The following is a 24,315-nucleotide window of genomic DNA, read 5'->3' on the forward strand; positions in this document are numbered from 1 at the left end:
ACCTATTATTGTAGATCTCGACAGTTTGAGGCTATTGATTCTTCCTTGGTCTCATCAGTGATCTCCTCTTTCTCAAGTTCTCTCAATATTCATTCTCTACGAACCCCTATCCCCGCATTAACATCCCTGATAAACAATCACAATGAGGAGCTTAGCTTCCTTGTCATTTCTCATCGCTGCTGCTACAGCGCAATCTGTGATAGAAAGCTCTAGCTTTGGCTATGGTCAAACGTACGTGCCCCTCCCTCTACGCACGTATCACATCTATTCTAACAGATTTCTTAGTATATCGCCGGACAGAGATTCCATCCCTGGTTGGCAGGTTGGGGGAGAGGGTCATACACCTCAGATTGTACGCTCTTTCCCGCCCATTGTGTGCCCTTTTGTCGACTCAGAAAAGCTGATCAGATCTAGCTTTCCAACAAGCTCATTCTCACTCCCCCCTACCCAGGAAACACAAGAGGTTATGCCTGGTCACTGACCCCGTAAGCACAACCCCTCTCTCAAATATTCTGCCCGCTCCTTCGTGTACTGGCGGCTGATGAAGCTATAGCCTATCTCAGCCAGAATGGTCAGCTGAATTTCAGTTTCGAGCCACTGGTGTTGAGAGAGGAGGTGGCAATCTCCAGTTATGGTATGTGAAAGGTGGACGAGAGAAGATTGGCTCCTCTAGCATCTACACTGCCGGCCAGTTCGACGGTTTTGCACTTGTCATTGATACACATGGGGGAAGAGTACGCGAGCCTCATCTTGAAACGGTCTTCTGTAACACTAACTTCAGTTTAGGGTGGAAGCATTCGGGGCTTCCTCAATGACGGAACGACAGATTACAAGAGCCATAGAAGCGTTGACAGTTTGGCTTTTGGACACTGCGATTATGCTTACAGAAACCTCGGCCGTCCCTCTATCGTGCGCCTGAAGCACACCAATTCTGTTTTGGAAGTCACCGTGGATGATAAGCTTTGCTTCTCAACAAACAAGGTACTTCGGACTCCCCTGCCGTCCATTTTGGTGTTCTAACTGTGTGCAGGTTGCCCTTCCTGCTGGTAACAACTTCGGTCTGACGGCAGCCACGCCTGAGAACCCTGACTCCTTCGAGATCTTCAAGTTCGTCGTGCAGTCTAGCCCTTCCGGGACAAATGCAGCACCTCCTGCTCAGCAGCAAGCCAACCAACAGCCGATCGTCAATCAAGGACAGTCTCGTCCGGTCGACACTCGCTCAGTCAACTCTGACCAACTCGTTGATCTCAGCAACCGTATTCAAAGTCTCAACGACGCCACTAACAGCATTGCCCGCGACGTCAGCAGCCAGTCCACCAAAACGGAAAATCGCCATGTAGAGCTTCTTCAGAAGATGGCTACCAAGGATCAGGTGGCCAATCTCGATGCCCGATTGCAGAAGATCGAGCAGTTGCTGCAGAACCTTCAGCGTGACTTGGAAGGCAAGGACTACCGCGACCGCTTTAATCAGCTGCACGAGACCCTCAGGTCCTCGCACATGAGCCTGGCAGAGAATCTGCAAGGCACGCTTCTCAACGGTATGTATTCGATGTGTATCCCTTCGTAGATGCAGAGCCCATCTGTGTGGGACTTCGCCAGCTGATTTGCGTTAACAGTCATTACCGCCTCAACTCCTCGCATGGGCTTCTTCATAGGTCTCATCATCGCCGTGCAACTGCTCCTTGCCGGCTCATACATCATCTACAAGCGTCGCCGTGCGAACATGCCCAAGAAGTTCCTTTGAGCGTCTCAACTACCCGAGTTACGGAGAGTCTGATTTGCTTTTGTACTAAACCTTCTGCTCTTCACGATGACATGGCGAAACAAACATGACCCATTTTCTTTGGCTAGTACCTCTTCGGTTTTCTCATCTGACTTTCAACATGAATACTGTGCACGCGACCATAAATCAGCAGGTTTGGGTTTGATCGAGCCTTGTACGCTTAGTATGCAATTTCGGCGTGTCTTGCATGAGAATTTCGTTCTGCATTTACTCAACGGTTCCAGATATTTTGTATATTAAATTGAAGCGTATTTGACGTGTTCGGGAGTGACCTGCTTGTTCAATTGTGTACATGCGATCGATATGCCTGCTCGAAACGGGATCGTAAAGACTCGATTCAATTCGGTTCGATCATAAGATCAAAATCAACGCCATCCATACCGGCAGATCACTGAAAATCTAGTGAGAAATCTATCGTACATGAGACTCGGGCGCACTGGCCCGTTCGACCACCCCCTAGGTGAGGGGTGGGAGGTCCAGCGGCCAACGGATAAAACAAAGATCATAACGACGTTAATTACTCCGTACAATTGCGCATGGCAAACCGGGGGCTGGCCCAGTATTGGCAGCTGGGCAATCCAGAGGTAGCCGGAAGACTTCGGTGTCTTTCCCATCAACGTTCGCGAACCACGCCATGTGGCGGATTCGGAACGGGGGAAACGAGCACCTCAGAGGTCCGGCTACCTCTGGAAAGCCTGGCTGCCAATTGGTCCAGCCCCGGGAAACAACAAGAAATTGCAAAAAAAGAAAAAAAGAAAAAGAAAAGGAAAAAGAAAAAGAAAAAGAAAAAGAAAAAGAAAAAGAAAAAAGTATGTGCCTAACAGGGCACAAGAACAAGAGTAAACACGCTCAATAATGAGATGCACTGTATGCTCCAACGCCAGTTGAGGAACCCAAGAACCTTGATGCAAAATGGATATGCATATCCCGACGCCCAGAAACAGTGAAAAGCCCCTTTTTTCAAGCCAAAAAAGAACAATCACTCTGCGCCTTGTTGAATGAAATTAGAAGAGGGAAAGAGCCTAGGTTAGACAGGGGTTGTCTTGCCCGACGTGGTCGATCGCAGAATCCGGAATGGGTGGACTAGCAGCTTAAGAGACCCGTGCACTAGTAGCTTCAAACTCCGTCTGAGCAGTCAACGCTTGAATGCGTCTTTTAATCAGCTGCTGCATGTTACGCAGAGATTCGATTTCAGTATGTGCTTCGGGGAGATCATTAGGCGCCTGGGCTCGCAACTTCAAGCTCCGTCTGAGTCAATGCTTGAATACGCCTTTCAATCAGCTGCTGCAGGTTACGCAGAGATTCGATTTCAGTATGTGCTTCGGGGAGATCATTAGGTGCCTGGGCTCGCAACGCGTCGATGAGGAAAGTAATCCGATCGTTGTCATCTGTAGATTTTGTCTGATTCGAATTGGCGAAGTCGAGAAGATTCGCCGCAGCTTCGCGATCGGCTGCTGATCGGGAGTTGTCAATCGCTTCTGCGGCATCCGGCAAAGGAGCAGGTCGCTGTGAGGCATAGAATTCGAGAGCTCGTGCGTGAAGTTCATCGCGCTTTGCTCTAGCTTCTTCAAAGTACTTATCTGCCAGCTGCTTGTTGTACTCAAATTCGGCATTTTCCCTGCCCAGATAGTCAGTCAAGCTCAGAATGGGATACTAGATAAAGAGCTAGTAGGATGACTGACCGTTTGACTTTCGCGAGGAAGGCTGCTTCTACCCCCTTTTCGGAGACGCGGTAAAGGATGCCTCCTCCTACATCTTGTTCATTCTCAATCCGTTCTGATTCCTCTTCGGTAGGGAGAATTTCAATGTCAATCATCCGTGGTCGCGCAGGTCGACGGATCTTTCGCGCGTCATAGGCCCCTTCATCGTTCCAAACATAGTGCCACAACTCGTGTTCGACGTGCATCGGGCAACGCCAGCGTTTATCGAACTTCGAGTCCTGTTGAGGGGGTTTGGCCATGGGAGGGTCCAAACAATCCATATGCCAATTCAAAATACAGAAGTCACATTGAAGAATAGGTTTATCTCCATCGCTTGGGCGACCGCAAGCGTGACAGATGATGAGATTTCCATCCGAGTCCCTGATCTTGCGCAGGTTGGGATCATCGTAAAAACCACTGCATACTCCTCGTCCGACGCCGTTATAAAGATTGTAAGAACTTTCGGTGTACCGGGTACGATCGTTTTTATCTTCAGGTCGGGGTCCAGTTTTGACTCCAGCGAAGTGATTCCGGATACTGGCGGGTAGCATAAACTCCTTGTTCCCAAGTCGATCAAGCTTATCCACCATCTTACGGATGGGCCGCGAGACGGAGCATTTTGGACAGAACCAATCTCCCTCCGGAGGATTGGCAGGATCCAAGGGGGGGTCGAGGCATGAAAAATGGAACGAATTCACGCAGCCGTCGCAACAGAGCAACTGTCCTCGGCCACCGCATTCTCGACAGAGATCGCTGTTGTCCAATGAATCTTCCCTGCTACAAGTAAATCAGCTTTATTCATCATACCAAACGATGCAAGAATGCGAAAAGAAAGTCGTACCTGAAGGTAGGGGTCAGGCGCCGGTTATCCTCAGCACCACTGCTTTCGGGAGACTCTGATCGTTCCCTACCATTCAACAAGGGCGCTTCAGGTGCGGTGTGAACTACGCTAATGGGTGGGAATAAAGGCGACAAAGCATTTCCAGACTGCTCATGGGACAGAGTAGAGCGAACGCCACTTTCTTCAGGAACAATATCGGGGAGAGGCTGTTGTAGGCGCTGCCGTTTGGCACGGATGGCCTCTTCAGAGAACTCCGGGTCATCTTCCAGTGCCCGCTTGCGTGCATCACTCGAGGGAAAAGCGGACTGGCGAGTCTGTTTTGATTTATCTTTATTGGCTGCTTTTGTGGCAGCGGCCTTCGCTTGCTTGCCTTTAGCACGCAATTTCGAGCGACCTGCAGCCGCCGTCACCATGACGGGAGTTGGCACTGTGGTCGGAGCAGATGTTTGAGCCTCGGGCGACAGGGCGGACGACGACGAAGTAGCAGTGGTGGCAGATTGGGTTCGAGTCATATCAAGCGGTGCAGCCGCAGTGGGAACATCCGTTGCGTCTTCCTTCCGCAGCTCTCGCAAAGCAGCGCGTATCAGGTCATGAAAGGCATTCGCATTCCAGTTTCCAACTTCCTTTTTGCACATCCCATGAATCACGGACATGACCATCGGGTCCTGAGTAGCCTTTGTCCAAATACTGAATAGACTTTTGACGACCTTGGTATTATCCGTGTCTGCGGCCATTTGCAATGTCACCTTCATGGCATATTTAGTTTGCTCTAAATCCAACTTCACCGAATCGCAGATGGGAAGTGACAACAATGCGTCAATCTCTTCGTATGAGCAGGGTTTAGAATTTTCGGACTGGGTTTTTTCCGCCGCTGTCGCGGATTCCTGCGGCGTCTGCGCATCAATCCCTCCGTTCGGCAACACCTGCAAATTTATGTTCTGGGACGGCTGGAGAACTTCGCTCTGTGACACGTTGGGAGTTTCGCTCTGCGACGCTGGTGTTGGCGGGTTCTGCGATGCTGGGGTTGAAATAGGGTCCTCGGTCTGCGACATGTCGTTTTGCAACGCGAGGAGTTCCTTGCTCAAAGACGTGATTGGTTTAACGGGTTTCGCAGGCTTTGCGGGCTTCAGGCCTGCTTTGCGCAGGTCCGTAGCAGTTGGCATGGAACCGAGAGGACGCATGGTCGCCAAAATGGGGTTCGCCGCGTTCGAGACTGCGGACCATGGCGTGTCCGCGTAACTCGGGACAGGGCTTCTCAGAGGGGGTTCGACCCAGGCCGGTTGATCTCCAGGGAATTCCAAACCAGGGCCCGAGTTCGCCGCACTTTTCGAAATATCCTCCGCGTTGTTGGCCAGGTTGTCTTGAGGAGGCTCGGTAGCGACTCGAGCGTTCCGTCCCGTGCGTCGACGTTTTGGCGGTCTTGCAGGTTCAGTAAATGATGAAGAACGTTTATTAGACCCAGGCGCATCTAGCGGAGTTGACTGGCGCGAATTGGACAGGGGACGGGATGCTGAGCGGAGAGTCGGAGCCATTATTGTACCGCAGGGCTTGAAAGCTGCGGCGCCTGACAATCGAAAAGTTAGCTCGCATGAATATACAAGAACCGCATACCAATGGGTAATGTATGCAAACTTACTGATCGACTATGACCCGAGACAAACAGCAAGCGTGCCCAGCGTTGCTGTTTGGGAGCGTGGCCAGCCCGCGCGCTGTCTGCGGGTTGATGGAAGGAAATATTGCGGAGTTGAAAGCGACGGGAGTTTTCGAGGGACAAAGTTCCCCAATAATCACACCTAAGGGGCGTTCGCCGCTACAACCACGAAATCTGCCACACCGAAATCTAGGAATTTATAAGTTAGGTCCGGTAGATTCGGGTGCTTGAATGCGTTTTAAATCATGAATGCTCAGCTTCTTGATTCCGAGGGAAAGTGCTTACCTGATAATGCTCGCGTTTCTCTGAATTCCCTCTCCAGGGGCGCTAATAGCTCTCTTAGGCAGATATGTCAAGGTGAAATATAAGATGCTTTCTGGTCGAAAGAATCTCACTACTGTAGTTACTTGATTTCGATTGCCAAGTCGATATGGGCCTGTCGAGCAGATGTCTTTCGTGTTGTCAGCAGGGCGTCCCAGAAGCTTTCTAGTGGAGAAGAGTATGCATAGAAAACCAAACGACAAAAAAGTTCAAGGTAAGACTTGGGGAAGAAAAGAGAGAGAGAGAGAGAGAGAACTTATCAAAGTCCGCAAGCTCTGGGAAGCCGACGCATGCGTTGAGGGAGGAGGGGGGTTTTGAAGAAAAGGGTCGGTGCAGAGATGGGAGTCAAACTGTAGAGAATCCAAGAGCAGAGCGACTCACCTAAGCAGAAATCAGACACAATATGGTGCCTCTGTAAGTTCCTCGCTATAAAGCAACAAGGGCTTTCGGCTCCCTTTTTGGCTTAAAGTGGAACGCGTCTTGAATTGTGCCTCGTAGCAAAGCGCAGAGCACAAAGAGCGTGATGAAATTTGAGACAAGACGTTCTTGATAGGCTTCAAGATAGACAATCTCTCAGTGCTTCCGGGAACAATTCTCAAGGCTTAAATCAACGTGAGAAGAACGATGATGGCAGGGAAAAGGCAACTATGAGGGTTGATGATGGCAAAGAAAGAGACGAGAGGGATTGAAAAATGGAGCGTCCTTTGGGCGCAACGAAAGCTTGCTGCTTTCTCGTTTCAGGATCACAGAGAACACGATAGGTCTTATCACAGTGCTACAGTGATGGCTTGAAAGATGCAAAGTGGCTAGTAGGGTGTGTGAAAAAGAACAACACAGAGGATGTAAGAGTTGCAACCACAGATGAAACTGTTGAAGAAGTTGCGAAAACAAGCTCGATCTGCACTTGGTAATCAATAACCAGACAGTGAGGTTCAACGACCAGTTAAATATGGTCGAGAAGCAGGAGTCTTGTAGTCAAATCAACGAGGATGACTGTTGGCTGAGAGAGAGGAAAGAGATGATTAAAGAGCAAATCTGATCGTCCTTGGGACGTCTGCAGCTTGCTTCCTCTCGGCTCTCCGACCTCGAACAGTGAGTTCAAGTTGGTCAGAGAAATCAAACGGTGTGTAGCAGCTGGAAACGATGAAAGTAAGAAAGTGGACGAGATATGAAAGAGAGAGAGATGTTCAAGCAAAAGGTATGAGAAAAAGGAGAGGGCTCGTGATTCACTGCTAGAAGCAGCAAGCTTCTTGACAATGTGTTACAAGAGGAAATACCCGAAGGCAGAGACCTGGAGCGAGAGACACGACTCTTGAGTCCTTCGATGCTTCCAGGTGAGGTAGATGAGAGAAGAGATTTGATGATAAAGATGGTACGCTCTGTATGTCGAACGAAGGTGTTGATGAAAAGATTCGATCTTCGAGCAGTTGTACAATCCAGAGGGGATTCGGACAGAGAATGAGAAGATGAGGAAAGAAGAAATAAATTTGGAGGAGAGGTTGTGGGAAAAGTGCAGAGGCTGCAAGCGATCTCGAGACAGTGAATGTCAAGGACGCGAGAGGTGGGGAGAAGCGCGAAACCAGCGTCACCCGCTGCCAAATCAAGGAAAACAGTAAATGCACCTTGATACCCAAGCTTCTTGCCACCGTAGAGACAGAGTGAATGGTCTCTCGGGGGGTACGTGGGAAATATGGATTATGGAATAGGAGAATGGGAAGGGGATGGAGGAGGATTCGAAGAGAGAAGAGCGGCCCATCCAACGACACTGGCCCACCCACTGCCAACCACCCTCTCAGTAGTAAAGAGCTCTACGAACATGCAACGATTTACTCACCTAACTACTAGGGAGGCATTCCTTTCTCAAGTACAAAAGTTGAATTAATTGATGTGTTGCAGGACGTTTCGCCTCAGCGAGGGGACAGTTGATCTGAACGCCTTTATCCTGGCTCTTGAGGCTACAGAATACTGACAGTAGATCCCTTTCTTGCAAGAAATCAATACTATGCGAGTGCTACTACTAAACGAATATCTTCTTATTAGGGTGTGAAGAAGAGAGCAGTGTTCCCTGAGATGAAATGCTATGAGGACGGTGGCAACTGTCAGCAGAGAGAGGTGACAACTGCCCTGGAGCAGTATAGACCATAAGATTGTAGGTGTTGGTTCGTTGTTCATCTGTACCTTTAGAGATCATGTACTGTGGCCTGAAATAACAAGGCTGAAAATCCTCAGCTTTTGAAGTGGCTTATTCCTTCAAAGTTCATCAGCTTCATGAGCTTGTACATGGTCAAAACCAAGACAAAGGTTTATTTCACACCATCACCGAGCACGTACTCACTTTTACGAAGACGAAACCTTAGAATATAAACTCCATATGCAGGATTGCAAGGAGAGACAGGAATTGCCATGTCGAAGCTCTTGCCGGAATCTCCGGAATATGCCGGCTACAAGAGACAAACGACTTCGGAGAATGAGGTGCAATGACAGTTCATTTGATATATACCCAGCTCGTATACTGTTTTTTTTTTTTCCATTTTCAAGTGATTACGGGACAGAAATTGTAAAGAGCCTGATGGGCAACATTGATCTCACATTGCTGCTCTGCATCCATATTCGGCCGGGCCACTGGCCCATCACACCCCACTGGCCAGTACACCCTCCGAGCTCCTTCTCGACTGTCTTTTTGAGGCACTCTTCATGCCTCCTGCTGCAGTCCTCCCTTTTGAAGCCGGCAGAAAGGAAGAACTTTGGTTGTATGAGGATGCGATTAGGAGTTGAAGAAGTCGAATCTCTTTTGAGTGATTCGTCTACTCCTCGTCCTTGGAATCCTGAGCGGGCTTCTTCTTCTTCTTGTTCTTATTGCCAGTGTTTCTGGCCAAAGGACGCTCCAGAATCTTCAGGATCTCCTCATCCTCGATCTTCTTATCCGTCTGGAATTTAGACAGGTCAGGAGGGTGGGGCGCCGCCAATCTGGTAATGCCGTTCTTCGTGATGGCTACGATTCTCGTTAGCGAAAGCGGAGATATTGCGTTGGACAAGTGATGAACATACCAATAGTCGTCAACAGACGGGAAACAGGAGCGTTATCAGCATCACCAGCGGGCTCGTACTGTCTCAAGACACCGCCACGGACACACTCCACAACACCAACCTTGGCAGACTTCTCATCCTCCAGCTGTCGCAAGCTGAAGGGGAATGTGCCAAACTTCTTGACGATCTCGGACAGAGTCTGTCTGGAGCTGGGTCTCTTAAGGATGTAGGTAGTTGTGGTACGGCGATGCAAGGTAGCGCGGTGAGGCAGGGTCTTGACTTTTCCAGAACCAAGGGAGAGACCAACTTCAACACCCCAGACTTCGCCAACGTCGGGAACACCTTCGCCCTTCACACCCGAGCCGGGGGAAAGGATGATCTTCTTCCCACCCTCGATCTCGTTGCGCTCAAACAGCCAGCTGGTGGTGTTCTCAACCACATTGCAGTCGTAAGCCTTGGCGACCCTCTCGATGAGGGCGGAGATCTGGCTCTGAGTTGGGGCCTTCTCGGCAGCGGCCTTCTTCTTCTCTTCCTCGGTACCGCTAGCCAGAAGACCTGGGGGCACCATGAGTCTCAACAGAAGCTCGTTTGCGTAGTAAGTGGCGTGGATGAGGTCAGCCTCGCGACCAGTCACAACATCCTTGGGCGATTCCTTGTCGGCAACGACGATCATGTCGCAGACAATGGTACCAAATCCATCGATCTGAGCGCCGAGTTGGATCTTAATGATCTCGCCGGCTTTGAGTGTGGTCTCAGCCTCTTGAGCGTCCGACACCAGGGGGGTGTACGGCGTCACATAGGAGCTTGGGGACACAGTTGTCGGGTGGCCGATACCTTTTTCGTGAAGAACCTCATGTCAACATCGCACGCAAGCCTCGATGCAGGAAACAGAACCTGGCGATCATGGTAGTGACATACCCTTGGTGATCTTCTTGCCCTTGTAGACCTTGGCGAGCTCCTCCTCGAGGAGCTCATCACCCTTCTGGCAGATTTCAACAATCTTGCTTCCCTCAAAGCACAATGCTGTAGACCGGTATTAGACATCGAACAATCTATGACACAATAGCTTAGGCAGACGCACCTGAAACGGCCTCAAGAACCTTGTGAGAGATCTGCGCGGCAGTCTTGTACTTGGTCAATGTGTCGGGGTTGTTGAGGGTGTAGTCTAAAATTGGCCAGAAGCAACGCAATCGTCAGCTCTTGCGGGTGAAAAAATACAGGTAAATCCGGTAGAAGTCACAAAGGACCCAGTATGGTGGTCATATCGACTGCTAGAGCTATGTAGCTGCTAGTTCGACCTGCTCGACTCCTTCCACTTTGCGCGATGACGATGAGGGCGGCGGTAAACCCACACAATAATGTCGGAGCTTTGCAAAATGGGCGCAAGAGGAGGGGTCAAAATATCAGAGCGGTTAACACTTACCAACCTCTGGAGCCTGGTTCTCAGCCATTGTGAATTATTTGATATGTCCTCGCACTGATGCGAGGCTAGCGACAATCAAGAAGTTCTTGGTTAAAACCGTCGTCTCAGCACGCTACAAGAGTAGTAAGAGGAGGAAGAGAGGAATTGGGCTACTTTTGAGCTGGTAACTTTCGATCGAGTCGTGTGCACTACGCATCGTTCATTACGGGCTGGCGGGGCTTTTTCTGGTTACGTCGTCGAACGGTCGAAGTAGGGCTTGTGGGCAGTGGACGGTGTAAATTTGGCCTATCTGGGTTTAGTGTTGTTAAAACGGGGTAATTGTGTATACACAGTACGGTAAACTATTCTTGTCACCTGAAGAAGCTGACAAGAGCTTGAGGAGCTTAGGTCCTTGCAATTCCAGCAGAGACTGACAGCTAGGTGGCTCGATGAAGGCCATGACGAAAGAAATCTGATCATACGCTGTCAGAGTGCTAGGTATGCTTTTAATTGTTCCATTCTCTTCGAAGTATCTGGTAATTGTTCCGCATTATTCTTATCGAAAATATACTGTAGCATGACTGCCCTTTTTGATATATATATACGTCATAGGTCATCAGGGTCAGCGCCAACATACAAGAGCAGGTACTGATGAACTAAATGCAGCATAAGCAACCTAGTATCTGATGAAATTGGTGACCACGTAGAGCTCAGAAAAAAAGCTACTGCAAGGAAAGTAAGATGTGAGGTTGAACCTGTGCACTATGCTTGTTCTTGCACAAAGATGACACTGCTGCTTTAGAATAAGGTGCTTTCTCATCTCTGAGCACCATAACGCCCGGTAGCAATGTTGTTCACAGAGATATCGAGGAGGTTGTGCCTGAAACTCGGCATCTGATACGTTCAAAACGCTTCACGCGAGCCAAGTTTTCTCCCTGAATGATGACTTGGTTCGTTCCAGTGATTTTGCGCCAGTCTATACCAATTATTATTATAACAAACAACGTCACCGAGGACCAGCAAGATCTGAAAATCTCTTCTCTTCTTACTGTGTTGCTCGAGAGTTGTACTGCCTTTTGATAAGGAACAAATGTCACACATCTTCCATAGAGTTTAGCTGCTGATCTCTTCAGAGAAAAGTCAACTAGAACAAGGCTTTCGATGGACTAATTAGCCGGGTTGAACTCGAGATGATCGGGTACAAGACAATAGAAGCAAGAAATGAAACCCATGATTCGGAAGACATCATCAGTGCCTTAGTGCCAAAACAATGCATTGCCTGGAGGCACAACATCCAAATGAGGAGAAAAACGTTTCCTTGGCCAATCATAGGCTCCTGTGTCAAGTTTCTCCTCATCAGCTCCCATCCCACCCTCATCCAGTCTCGGATACATTCTGACTGCACATAGGGATCATCTGGGTGCAATCGCACAAGTCTATCCACCTCAAATTGAGCTTTTCGTCATGAAGACAACTGCCGAACTGCCACTACGCATACTAACACACAATATCCGATATGCAACCGGTTCCCCATTCAAGGGTGAGCTGCTATGGGATGATCGCAAGCAGCCTCTCTTGAATGAACTGCTTTTCAATACCCGCAATCAGGATGCATTCATCTGCCTACAAGAAGTGCTCCATAATCAACTGGTCGATGTTCTATCCGGACTGAACCAACATTCTTCTACTGTTCCCACAAGCGGCTCTGAGACACAACAATGGGAATACATCGGAGTCGGTAGAGACGGTCACAAAGCAGGAGAATATTCGGCCATCTTCTATCAACCGTCGGTCTGGCAGCTTCATCACTGGGAAAGTGTCTGGTTGTCGGAAACGCCGAACAAACCATCCAAGGGCTGGGATGCGGCGTCTACACGGATTCTGGTAAGACTCTAAGGCGCGTGATGGAAGTCTCTTCATTGAGCTGACGCCATACTAGACCATCGGTGTCTTCACGCACAATATGACTCGCCATACCGTCCTTGCGATGAATACTCATCTAGACGACCAGGGATCTCGGTCACGCTTCGAGGCTGCCAAAATCATTCTGCAGAAGATCGATGAGTACAGAAGCGGCGAATTTGGGGACTCCATCGCAGGGGTTTTTCTTGCTGGTGATTTCAACAGTTAAGAGACGCAGGAGGCCTATAATGTCTTGACAGGGTCGGAATCCTCCTTGGTCGACACGGCAAAGGTTGTGGAACCTAGTCAGCACTACGGGGATTATTATACATGGACAGGGTTCGGGTTTGAGGGGCAGGATCCCACGCGCATTGATTATATCCTGCTGGGACCTGGGAAGAACAAACTTGGTTCCTGGAAGGTCAACGGATACGCCGTGTTGGCGAACCGGTTCGATTCTGGCGTGTATCTGTCAGATCATAGGGCCGTCGTTGCCGACGTCACCTTGTACCACTGAGCTGGATCTGCTTGCCTTGCGGTCTTCAAGGGCTGGAACTGGAAGCCACCGAGAAGTATTCTGAGATTTGCAGGCACGGGACAAGGTCCAATGGTGATATCGTTCCGCGATTAACCTTTGCTAATGCCACGGGCATGAGCTTTTTGTTTGTTTAGCCAGAACATATGATGTTCATGCTCTGGATGGGCATCCATGGATGAATAAACTCGCGCTCGAGGTCCTGGATTAACCATAGTAACTTTGGTGGAAGCGAATTGATACTGAGAATGAGATACCCATAGATACACTAGCGTATCATGTTCAGCATAGTCTGAGATGGCTAACCCGGAATGGCATAGTAATATCACATGACAGCTGGGAATAGTTTAGTGTGTGGGTCAGTATTATGACCATACATGACGGCAAGTTTGTAAGGCAGTTTTTCAAGATCCATACTGTAACATTTGTAACTAACCTCGCGATATCCCAAGAGAAGAGCAGAAGAAAGATGCGTGATGGCTTCAAGATGTTCCCAAATAGGTTGTACGAAAGTTTCTCTCATAGGGCAGACTCTCCCAGTGCTGCTTGCTGGTTCCCGGAAGCTCCTCCCCCTACCCTCTCTGGCCCTCCATGACGGGAACGGATTACTTGTAACGCCCTTTCTGCCCGCCCAGTTTTCTGCTGGCTTTTTCCTCTCGCCTCTTGTTGTCTGTTCTTCTTCTTCTCTTCTCCTCCCCCCTATTTCCCCGTCATAGCGCGAAACAGAGGACTCAGCGGACAGCCGGCGAGAAGAAAGAACCCCACGCAAGGAGAAACAAATCAGTCGACCGACTTTTCTGGGGTCAGTGTAAGCAGGACAAGCAAACCAGATTGCTGAAATTGTCTTTGATACTTGCCCGTTCCCCGGTGCGCCATCAGCTGATTAGCCGCCTTCTTCCGAGCGCTGATTATTCTCACTTTCTCGCGGCAAAGCGCAAGACCCAGAACCGGCACGCAGACCCATCCATTTGCCTCGTCCTGCCCTGGAACCCTCTGTCTGGCGTGTCTGCGCCTGGTGGTAGCTTCCTATCATTATTATTTTATTTTTGTTTTAATAATCCTCTTAATTTACCTCCTTTGGTTGGTATGTTTTTCCCTAACCCCATTATTTGCGCGCTTGCTTCCCTCCGCCGCTTTCGCGACCTTTGTCGTCCGTCCAGTCACCACCACTGATTACGTGGGTGACGGCTCTGATTGTGGCGATCTCTTGGCTATCTCAGGACATGTGGCTGTTTCTGTTTGATGGGGCGCATCGCGTCTCCGTTCAATGCACCGTCGCGTCCTTGAATAGCATCACGTTCGTGTAATCGGCCTGAATTGCCCATACTGACTCGCCTTTTCCATCGCAGGTTCCTCTTAAGGATGCTGCTGTAGGCTACATTGGTTCTTGGGTGCCACCATCGTCTTTTCAGTATCTGATTGGAATGTTACCTCGTCTTGCGAATGATACCCGTGTTTCTGCTTTTGAACGAAGAACTACAACTATTAGATAAAATCTCCGGCCATGCCTTTCCCCGATCATTCGCAGCCTGGACAATTTCTCGGCGACTTCCAGGCTGATGGCATTCAAAATGACCTGGGCGCGCCAGGCCCAAGCGCGGAGGGTGAAGGAAACATTGCGACCGGTTCCTCAACAGAACGTGGAGCGAATGGAGTGGATGGAGTGGATGCCATTGCCGAAGGGAAACAGAATGCGAAAGCTGTCCTTGCAGCTTCGGGTGTCTCTCTATCCTCAGCCGAAGCTAGTCATAGCAGCTTGAATGGCAAGACGTCGCCCAACTCTCAGTTGAGCAACGCCAACGGTTCAGCAACAAGTAGAAAGCGATCTCGCGATGGTTCCGTTATTCACACTTCATCTCCTACAGAAGGTCTACCTGTCCGCGTACGTGAAACCCCGGCGGATAAAATACTTCTCGAGCAGTATGTCGAACGAGAATTCCAACATTCAGCATTGACAGCCTGGCACAATCCCAGTCAGGAGTTGCTTCAACAGAAGCGTGCGGAACGGGACTACTATCTGGCCTTACGCCGCGAGACTCATGGGAATCCGGCCGCCCTATACGGTGTTGGTTATGAAGGGTTTGGGAATGCCAGGACTGATTTGCGCAATCAGCATCCGCAATTGTTATATCCCTCACATCGGCGGCGGCCGGGAAATAGGAAGACCAGGGAATTACGAGTTGCGCGGAAGGACATGAAAATACAGAGTGAGCAGGTGGAGGATTTGGTCCCTATTCGCTTAGACATCGATTGGGAGAAGATCAAGATTCGAGATACCTTTACGTGGAACCTCCACGACCGGGTCATTTCTCCTGATCTGTTCGCCGAGAAGTTGGTGGAAGATCTGGGCCTTCCGCTCGAGACATGTGCTCCTCTCGTACGGATGATCTCTCGAAGCGTCCAAGAGCAACTCGCGGACTATTATCCCCAAATATATATGGAAGAGGATGCACTCGATCCTAATCTACCCTACAGCGCTTACAAGAACGATGAAATGCGCATTCTTATCAAGCTCAACATTACCATCGGACAACATACCCTCATTGATCAGTTCGAATGGGACATCAATGATCCCTCTAACTCCCCTGAGGAATTTGCTGCCCGCATGACCAATGACCTCTCTCTTTCCGGCGAATTCACCACTGCAATCGCCCATTCGATACGTGAGCAGTCGCAACTCTTTACCAAATCACTTTACATCCTCTCCCATCCATTTGATGGTCGTCCAATTGACGATCCTGACCTCAAGACCGCATTCTTACCCTCCCCATTAACATCTTCTTTCCGGCCCTTCCAAGCTGCCAAGGAATTCACACCATATCTGTACGAGCTGAATGAAGCGGAGCTCGAACGCACCGAGGTGTCCATATCCAGAGACCAACGTCGGCAGAAACGATCCGTCAACCGCCGCGGTGGCCCAGCCTTGCCGGATTTGAAAGACCGTCAGCGCACCATTCGTACAATGCTTGTATCCTCCGTCATTCCCAACACCGCACCGTCGATTGAAGAGAGCAATGTGTTCAAACGATCCGGATCAAGTCGGCACAGACGCGCCGCAGTTGGCCAGCGGGACGGTGGTGAGGAGTCCGATGAGTCGGACAGCGACGAGTCATCGATGACGGGCTCTCCCGCTATCGGTCCCCATCTGGCCCAAGGAACAGCCCGCACAAGAGGCATGAGAGGGGCCGCGAGCGCAGCTCACGCCGCTCTGCGGGCCAGTCTGGCTCATTCTGCCACCCCTGAACCTCACCACGAGCCTCGGGTCTCCGCCAGAAGACGAGACTACCGGGAAGAGAGCATCGAGGAACAAGAGAAGCTCATTGTGAAATTAAAAATCTCTCGAGATAAATTTCGCCAATTCCTCGCCAACGGGCCACAATCGTTACCTAACCCTTTGGTTTCTACCTCTACGCCAGCCGCCCAACCAATATCTCAGACCGGCACACCTCAATTACGGACACCGACACCGAGTAGCATGGCGCCCCCGTCGCAGCCTAAACCACAAGTTCAAGTACCGAATACTGCTGGCCATCTTCCTCAGCGGCCTGTACAACAGCTTGGGGCTGTTGATGCTACACATCCCCCTCAGCCAGGCGTCCCCGGGGTAGGTGCCTCCTTTCTTTGCAATTACAGTTGACGACTTGTCACCCTAGTTGTACTCCATGGTCCAGATTTACCGGTTTGGTCGCTTTGCTAACGTTGCTCTTGCTAGCCTCCTCCTCCAGCCTGGCTATCGGCAGGTCTTGCCCGTTTGAATCGGTCACATCCGAACGACTCGTTTGAAGGTGTGATGCGCTACACGGCAGTCGATACGGAGACGATGTTACCAGTAGCAAACACCAATAGCCAGCCGGGCCATCGAATGAAGTATCAATATCTTCCTCGGATTCGCTGTCACGATTGTCCGGGTAAGTTGTATACTCCCGGTCCGGGAATGACTGTCGACAATTTTGAGGTTCATTTGAGGAATCGACAACATAAGGAGCGCGTAGAGGAGAGGCTCGCAAAGGCAGCCGCTGCAGCTGCTAATGGTGGCTCCTCATAACGAGTGCATGATCAAGTGGTGTTTTTACCTTTCGCATCCATGTATACTTTGTTCTTCACCTGTGGAGTCTCCAGGACCCTTTATTGTTTGATGTACATGAATTTGAGCGAATGATACGGGGTAATGTTGACCCATCGTATTCAACATCCCAATACTTTTTGGTTGCATGACTCGATATCTAACGGACGGCATGCTTCGTGCATCTGGTGACTATCTCTCTTGCGCTGGGTTTCAGGAGAGTCAAGAATCCCAAGACCTACTGGCAATTTTACATATTTCCTAGCATCCTGATTTCATGCTATCCAGAGAAGTCCAGCATGCGTACCACGGCATGCATTTAATGTGCAACAATGGCCATATCCCTTGGTGCAACCTGGATGTCCATTGCCAATGGCGCATGGATATCCGAGTTTGACCCTCGGCCCCTGGATCGTAGGTACAGGCATGATAAAAACGTGATTCTCCATTCTCCTTATGTCGAATACGGTATGGCCACATATCTTTGATGGGTGGCCTTACCAACAGCGCACATGACGTCCAAGTGCACCTCACCGGTGTATATTTATCACTGGGACCAGGGAGTCATGGCCACAAGAACCACGTATAGGATGATATGTGACTAGAACTCCGCTCTTTAGCACCCACTGACTCCATCCTTGCTTACATCCAGTAACCAAACACCGTAACAGCGTAGATTATGAGTATAGGTATAGGTGTTGATGCTATGAATACGGTGTACTCCGTACACTCTTATATGTACCGCAGAGGAGCACACTAGGGAGTGATGCGACGCCACTATCTCCAGTTAGACTACCATCTGATACTATATACCGATAAATGCAATGCACATATTCAGCGTATAAAGCGTGGATCATCATCATGAAGATAACAGGGGCTGCCTCTGCAACTATTCCCTGAAGATAGAGCAGATCAAGATCCGAGGGAAAATACTGGTGTATAGGATGCTAAGGTGAAACTTTATTCCGGTCCTCGCATCTATGGCTCAGTGGTAGAGCGTTCCACTCGTAATGGAAAGGTCCATGGTTCAATCCCGTGTAGATGCAGCGTGATTCTTTTTTCCTCCCCTCCCAGTAATTTCTTTCACTTGGTGATGGATTTCAGCTTCTTTTTTTTGTATCTCAAGTAAAATAGGAACATAAATATTATACAGTCATACAGCCTATCAGATAGAGATCAACCGTGCCACAGGTGAGATTCTCTTTCAATTCTCTCCAAGTCCAGATATTATTATTCGTCCACTGAGAGTATTATCGGCGGTCGTTTTTCTTGATCTTTCTTGACATAAACCAGTCATAACCCACCTCGAGCACATACGACCATAGGGTGTGGAAAACAGGGCTTCCCGTCCGCTCAGCCGTACTTAAGCCACACGCCGGCCGGTTAGTAGTTGGGTGGGTGACCACCAGCGAATCCCGGCTGTTGTATGTTTTTAATTGTATCTTCTTTTTACTTCTCGAGTTGCTCATTCTCCATGCGGAATGACGGGGATTCTTGATGTGATCTACGTGTAATGCAATGGAGGGCCATGGTTGGGTCTAATCTTGACTTAAGCATTTACGACCATCTTGTAAGAACGGTGTCCATATTTTCATCGATGAATGAAATAATCACATCTTATATCCCCCCTGAAATACATCACATCGATATGACAGCAACTGCATCAGATAAAAGGCAGATAAATTGGAAATGAAAATGGGTATACACATTTCGATGCAACTCCACAGTGAAAGGAAATGGAACAAAGAAAGGTAATAAGACGGCTCATTCTCAGTCAAGCATCAAGTACACATTGGCCACAAGGTCATTCCGTCAAGGATCGATGAGAAGAGGAAAAGAAAAAGACAGCTCGCAAATCACGGGAGTCATATACATCTCGACGCGAAGAAGGGGATATCGAATCCATCCACTCCGATATTTCCCTTCATACACTGACAGTCGAACAATTTTCTAGCCCCTTCGAGAGGATCTTCTCGTCGGTAACGTAGCTGTTTTATCACTGCGTTTGTTCTTCGCCTCGGGTTTTTCTTCTTTTGTCTTTGTGACGGCTGTCTCTGAGGATTCCTCTGGATCCTCTAGTTCTTCCGCTTCACTCAGCGGCTCTTCGTTATCTGACTCATCGTCGAATTTCTCTTCGGCGGCGTCGCTGTCCTTCTCACTTTCTGCCTCATCTTCGTTATCCTCTTGCTCCTTGTTCTCTTGCCCCCATTCATCCACGTCCATGTCATCCTCGTCGCTGTCTTTGTCCACGTAACTGACCCTCTTCGATGTTCCGCGGCTGCTGCGTCTCCGAGCAGATGTTGTCACTCCTGCAGGGGCATCCTCTTCATTAGAGGACCACCCGTCCTCACCCTTCTTCTTTTTCTTGGGTGTCTTCGAGGTTGTACTAGCAGAAGATCTGCGGGGTCGGGATGTCTTCTCTTTCTCCTTTCTTGCTTTCTTGGCAGAGCCATTGTTACCGTTCGTATCGGCTGCCTCGGGTTTCCTCTTCTTGACTTGCGCGTTACCAGACGACCCGCTCTTTGCTTTCATGACCGACCGGACAAGACGATCGAGAAGGTCTTCGGCATCTTCAGGAAGGAAGTTCTTTTCAGCAACCTCCTGGGCTTCTTCATGGCTGTTCATCCGAGCAAAGATCGAGCTTGGCACTCCAATCTTGCCAGGGTAAGTCTGGAGAATGCTAGCAGCGCCAGCGCCCCCGCCGAATCTGCGCTGCTGGGAGTATATGTCCGCAAAGCGACGAATCGTTGCTTGTGCCAAGTCCGAAAGTGTGTGGAGACGGGTGGTGATCTCGTCTGATTTGGTAATGCCGTCCCGCGTTTGCTTCACCCGCTGCGCGACATGGAATATCAACGACAAGTTGTGCTCATTCGCAACGGCGGTGAGGTAGAAGAGGATATAGCGTGCAAAATCAGTCAGGTCGCGAACCTGTGTCGCCTCATCCAGGTCGGCAGAAGGGTAATCAGGGTGGTATGCGAGGAGAGAGAGAAGACGAGAAAAGATTGACTCCATGACAGTCTCCTTCCGGCCACTGCTCTGAACCTGCTGTGAGAAGAATGCCGCACGAGACCGTAGCCAGGTAAGGGTACTGTCCTTCAAGCTAGCATTTGGCTCAAATGCAAGGAGGCAGGGGACGATGTACCAGCGGTAGCTCAGATGTGACCTTTGCACAAGTCTCTTCTTGAGCTGGGCAATGAAGCCGCTTCTCACGGCTACGATGGGGTCTTGAGCCACTAGGGCGATCGAATTGAAGTCCACCGGTGTAAGCAGTTGGTCGCACAGACTGATTGATGCGCACAGCTTGACAAGTGATTTGGCGGCCAGGAGGCGAAGGCGTGATTTCTGTGTTGCTGGTGTGTCCTTCTTCTTTGACAACTCGCCCTCATTCGCCACAAGTTTGTTCAATGTCTCGAACACAGGCACGGCGTGGGCACGGAAATCGTCGTCGCCGTCTGAGCCTTTCTTGGCTCGAAGCCGATTGACGATGATTTTGAGTGCCCATTCCTTAGCAGCGGTTTCGTCGTCCACAGTATCTGACCAGGAGTACCCAGCATCTGGATGAGGGGATCGATTTGTTAGTAGAATCTGGTTGACAGCGATCGAGATGATGGCGTCACTTTCTTCATCCGCTTCCATTGGAGCCAAGAGATTCAGTTGAGACAATGTTGCCAGTTTAGTCAGAAAACGATCGGATCCGTATTTCCACTTCGAAACACATGCTTGGACCAAATCCCTCGCGTACATTTCTCTTTTGTCAGCGACCGCCATGAGGATTGAGACGGCATGTTTGGCGGCTCGAGGGGATGGGCTATGAAGAGCATAATTTGTAAGAGCCTGTAGGAATCTGCGATCCTTGGGGAGTTTATCGGAAAGTTTTCGTGCGAACCCGGAGCAGGCCTTGAGAATCTCTTCGGTCCCGCCGGCAGTAGTAGTTGTGGCCTTTGGAGCTTGCGACTCGAGATCCCGGCACATTTCTTGGACTTGAGCTTCCAACACTTCTGGGTTCTTAGACGAAATCTCCCGCAGAATCTCATGTGCCGGGTTGGCGAGACCATGCTCGTCTGTCCGAGAAAGCTCCATAATCGCCGGCGTATGACTTCTGTTAAAGATCAGAGAACTGCTGCGATACAGCAATGGAGTGATTGTCTCAAGCAGTGACATATTGTTGGCACTCTGAATGCGTCTCGCCAGCTCTCTGATGGCCTTGACGACAGTACGATAATCACTGGTAACATTCATCGCGAAGCGAATAAGCTGGTAGTTACGACGGTCATGAACCTTGGCAAACTTCCACAGATCCGCAGATGCTCGCGACGAGTCTGGGAAAGTTTTGGATAGCGAGTCGATAACTCGAGACAGTTTAGTCTTGATTTGATCCTCATTCTCCTCCATTACTCCTCCCTACATTTGCCATTAGCGTCTCGACCAATTCAGAAAATTTTTTTCAACACTTACGTTGTACTCCTCACAGGCCTTTAGGTAGAAGTCCACAAAGTTTCTGACAGAGATTTGCCGACCCTGCATCGCGTAGAAGACCTTTTTGGCCTTGTCGTCCAGCCCTGCGAGAAGAGTGAGAATGCGACGTACACGTATCTTGTCGACATCCGCCTCGCTATCGGCCTCAGTACTTTGAGATTCTTTCTGTTTCTGAGATTGACTGGAACCGCTCCGTGATAGTTTGGGCTTGATTGGGGGATAATTGAGGGGAAGGAGGATCTCGAAGAGCACACGATCAATTAAGATATGGATCTCCGGGTCATTGGTATAGTAAGCATCGAAGATCTTTGACGGCCCGTCTTTGAGCAGAGAGACCACCTGTTCGTTCCCTTGTTCTATGTCGCCCGCTGCAACGGCCCAGATTCGCGCCAACGTCTTCGTCGCATGCTCTCGTACCTGAGACTTCCGATCTTTGACTCGCTCTGCAAGGACGGCAAGTAATGAATCTGGGGTCGAGAAGCCGCCACCCAATCCGAGTTTGTTCACTACTTGTGATAGACCGAACATTCCCACCGCATCAACTGCCGCCAGTCTGACTTTCTCATCTGCGTCCCGGAGCATTGATGTCAGGTTCTCAATGAGAGTCTGCTGCTCGTTCTCACTGAGACCAGAGCCACCTGCAGACGTCAGTAGAATGCGGCCTATGACAGTGACCCAGGCAGCTCTGACGGAAGCGGATTTGTCAAAGCGCCGGCTGAGGAAGCTTTCATACGTGGAGCTGTGTGCCTGCGAGAATGGCTTCGGGGACAAAGGCTTGACAAGCACGTTGGGCTGAGGGATCATCTGCGCATACTCTGCCAAGGTTACCGGTGGGTAGGCTGCAGGATCCATTGGCGGAGGTGGAGGTGGACCGGCAACTCCAATACCAGCAGTGAGATCACCTATCGTCTGCGTGGCCAGCAGACGTAATGATACCGATTCAGCGGACAATTCGGCCTCTAGCTGGGGAACCACATTCTGCAGCACATCGGGACAGGCCCTCCAGAGCTCCCGGATAAGACGGTGTGCTTTACTCAACTCCTTGACATCCTCACCCTCCTCGTCGGAATCGTCAAGGTTCGGTCTGCGATGCGAATGCTTCGAGGACCCGTTCGTTCCCCCAGAGCCAGAGGCGTCGATGATTACATTATTAAAGTATTGACTGATGTGACTCGTCATTCTCTCTGGACACGCTTGACATATGGCCTTGGCCATGTTATATGCTGGCGGGTAGTCCTTGAGGAGAAGTGTGCCCTGTTTTGAATCGACCGGCGTATCTGCCTTCTTGCTTCTCTTGTTCAGGGGTTCTAGCACGCGGGGGTCAACACGCAGAAATTGTGCCACAATGACATCTACCACGTCGGGCGCGAGGACTGGCGACTCATCGATCACAGTCACCAAGAGGCGGGTCATGTCGAATTCCACGTTCTTGGCGATTTCCTCCCCCGTGGAGGCCTTTGAAGAACCGGAGACGATGTCGAAACACGTGGTGAAGAGCGGAATAATCAATGAGTCCGGTTGATCCAGATCAGTCATGAGCACGATACTCTTCACTTCCGCCAGGGAGTTGAGTACGTAGATGTGTTGAGCATTATAGGTATTGGATGGATCCCCGAGAGCGGGGATGATGGAGGTCACGAAGCAAGTGAAAATGTCCTAATGATCACAATGGTTAGAGCAAAGCCCAAACCGTCCAGAGAGCGTCTTCGTGGGGCCCTGCAAGGCGAAGACGCCAATACAAAACTCGATTCAAAACGAACCTTGAGCTGATTCCCCGTAAACGGCGCGTCAGGCGCGCAAAGACGCAAGACATCAACAATGCAGCAAGCCGTCCAAGCTCGAACCCCTTTATCCTTATGAGCCAGCAGATTCGCTGTCGCCAATTCCTGGGAGACCTTTCGCAGCGATTCCTTATCAATCTCCTCCTGTTCGAGTTTGCGAAGCTCCTGCGCGAGCGTCTGTAGACGTTGAAGTAGATCGGCAATGGGGATGGCCCTCCCCACGCGCCATGAAAGCGGTTGATTGAATTTGAGACTGCGAAGGCCGCCAGACGTCTCTTCGGGCTCCACGACCTCCGTGACGGCGGAGGGACCTTGACGAGTGCGCGCGGGCATCGTGGACGAAGCGCGGGGAAGCCGGTTTCAGGGCGTAAGCTTCAGCACACCATGCGCTGGAATGGGAGAGATGAGGGTTAAAAAATAGATCTAATGAACAAGAATTCGGCCCCCGAGTAAGTAAAATAAGCGACGGAGATGGAAAGGGAAAGAGATGGTTGGCGACAGGCTGGACGAGGGACAAGCGGTCGATTCTCGAGGGCCCGTCTGTCCGTTTCGAAAGATCGACGGCGGTTTCGACTGTCACCGCCCTAAAGACGCCGGCCCAGGACGCGTCGCTCAATAATAATAGCGTGTTTTTGCTTTGCCTTTTTCTCACCCTTGATTTTGGCGAAGTCACAGTAGTATGTCAATATCAAAATCACACATTTTGATGTTTCAATATCGATGACTTCGATTTTGATTTCGCTCACAACCTAGAGGTTGATCTTAATGGAGTCTCGCCTGTTCTTGCTGCCTCTGCTACCCACTTCTCTACATGAAATGTCTATCAAATCCGT

The 24,315-nt window shown here is 50.0% G+C and overlaps 6 protein-coding genes across 6 annotated transcripts; 3 read left to right on the top strand and 3 right to left on the bottom strand.

The window, feature by feature from the left end:
• Positions 1-142: 142 nt before the first annotated feature.
• On the top strand, positions 143-1,744 carry CDV56_108254 (putative lectin family integral membrane protein; the record flags this gene model as incomplete). The annotated part of the gene is made up of 7 exons (XM_026761873.1): positions 143-231; positions 286-352; positions 415-485; positions 554-734; positions 787-981; positions 1,031-1,538; positions 1,617-1,744. 7 exons carry the CDS (start codon positions 143-145, stop codon positions 1,742-1,744), a joined length of 1,239 nt encoding a protein of 412 aa, XP_026617042.1.
• Positions 1,745-2,998: 1,254 nt separating this feature from the next.
• On the bottom strand, positions 2,999-5,856 carry CDV56_108334 (putative PHD finger domain protein; the record flags this gene model as incomplete). The annotated part of the gene is made up of 3 exons (XM_026761953.1): positions 2,999-3,401; positions 3,466-4,260; positions 4,325-5,856. The coding sequence occupies 3 exons, from the start codon at positions 5,854-5,856 to the stop codon at positions 2,999-3,001; spliced, it is 2,730 nt and encodes a 909-aa protein (XP_026617043.1).
• Positions 5,857-9,100: 3,244 nt separating this feature from the next.
• On the bottom strand, positions 9,101-10,774 carry CDV56_108483 (curved DNA-binding protein (42 kDa protein); the record flags this gene model as incomplete). The annotated part of the gene is made up of 5 exons (XM_026762102.1): positions 9,101-9,288; positions 9,345-10,157; positions 10,242-10,346; positions 10,405-10,488; positions 10,747-10,774. The coding sequence occupies 5 exons, from the start codon at positions 10,772-10,774 to the stop codon at positions 9,101-9,103; spliced, it is 1,218 nt and encodes a 405-aa protein (XP_026617044.1).
• A 1,415-nt stretch (positions 10,775-12,189) lies between these two features.
• On the top strand, positions 12,190-13,144 carry CDV56_108570 (endonuclease/exonuclease/phosphatase family protein; the record flags this gene model as incomplete). Its single annotated transcript, XM_026762189.1, has 3 exons — positions 12,190-12,609; positions 12,665-12,839; positions 12,888-13,144. 3 exons carry the CDS (start codon positions 12,190-12,192, stop codon positions 13,142-13,144), a joined length of 852 nt encoding a protein of 283 aa, XP_026617045.1.
• A 1,522-nt stretch (positions 13,145-14,666) lies between these two features.
• Positions 14,667-17,207, top strand: CDV56_108617 (SWI/SNF chromatin-remodeling complex subunit SNF5; the record flags this gene model as incomplete). The annotated part of the gene is made up of 2 exons (XM_026762236.1): positions 14,667-16,766; positions 16,875-17,207. 2 exons carry the CDS (start codon positions 14,667-14,669, stop codon positions 17,205-17,207), a joined length of 2,433 nt encoding a protein of 810 aa, XP_026617046.1.
• A 1,968-nt stretch (positions 17,208-19,175) lies between these two features.
• CDV56_108725 (sister chromatid cohesion factor PDS5) lies at positions 19,176-23,815 on the bottom strand (the record flags this gene model as incomplete). Its single annotated transcript, XM_026762344.1, has 3 exons — positions 19,176-21,626; positions 21,681-23,357; positions 23,462-23,815. 3 exons carry the CDS (start codon positions 23,813-23,815, stop codon positions 19,176-19,178), a joined length of 4,482 nt encoding a protein of 1,493 aa, XP_026617047.1.
• Positions 23,816-24,315: the final 500 nt, after the last annotated feature.

This window comes from Aspergillus thermomutatus (assembly GCF_002237265.1).
Source record: "Aspergillus thermomutatus strain HMR AF 39 chromosome Unknown NODE_30, whole genome shotgun sequence".
NCBI lineage: Eukaryota > Fungi > Ascomycota > Eurotiomycetes > Eurotiales > Aspergillaceae > Aspergillus > Aspergillus thermomutatus.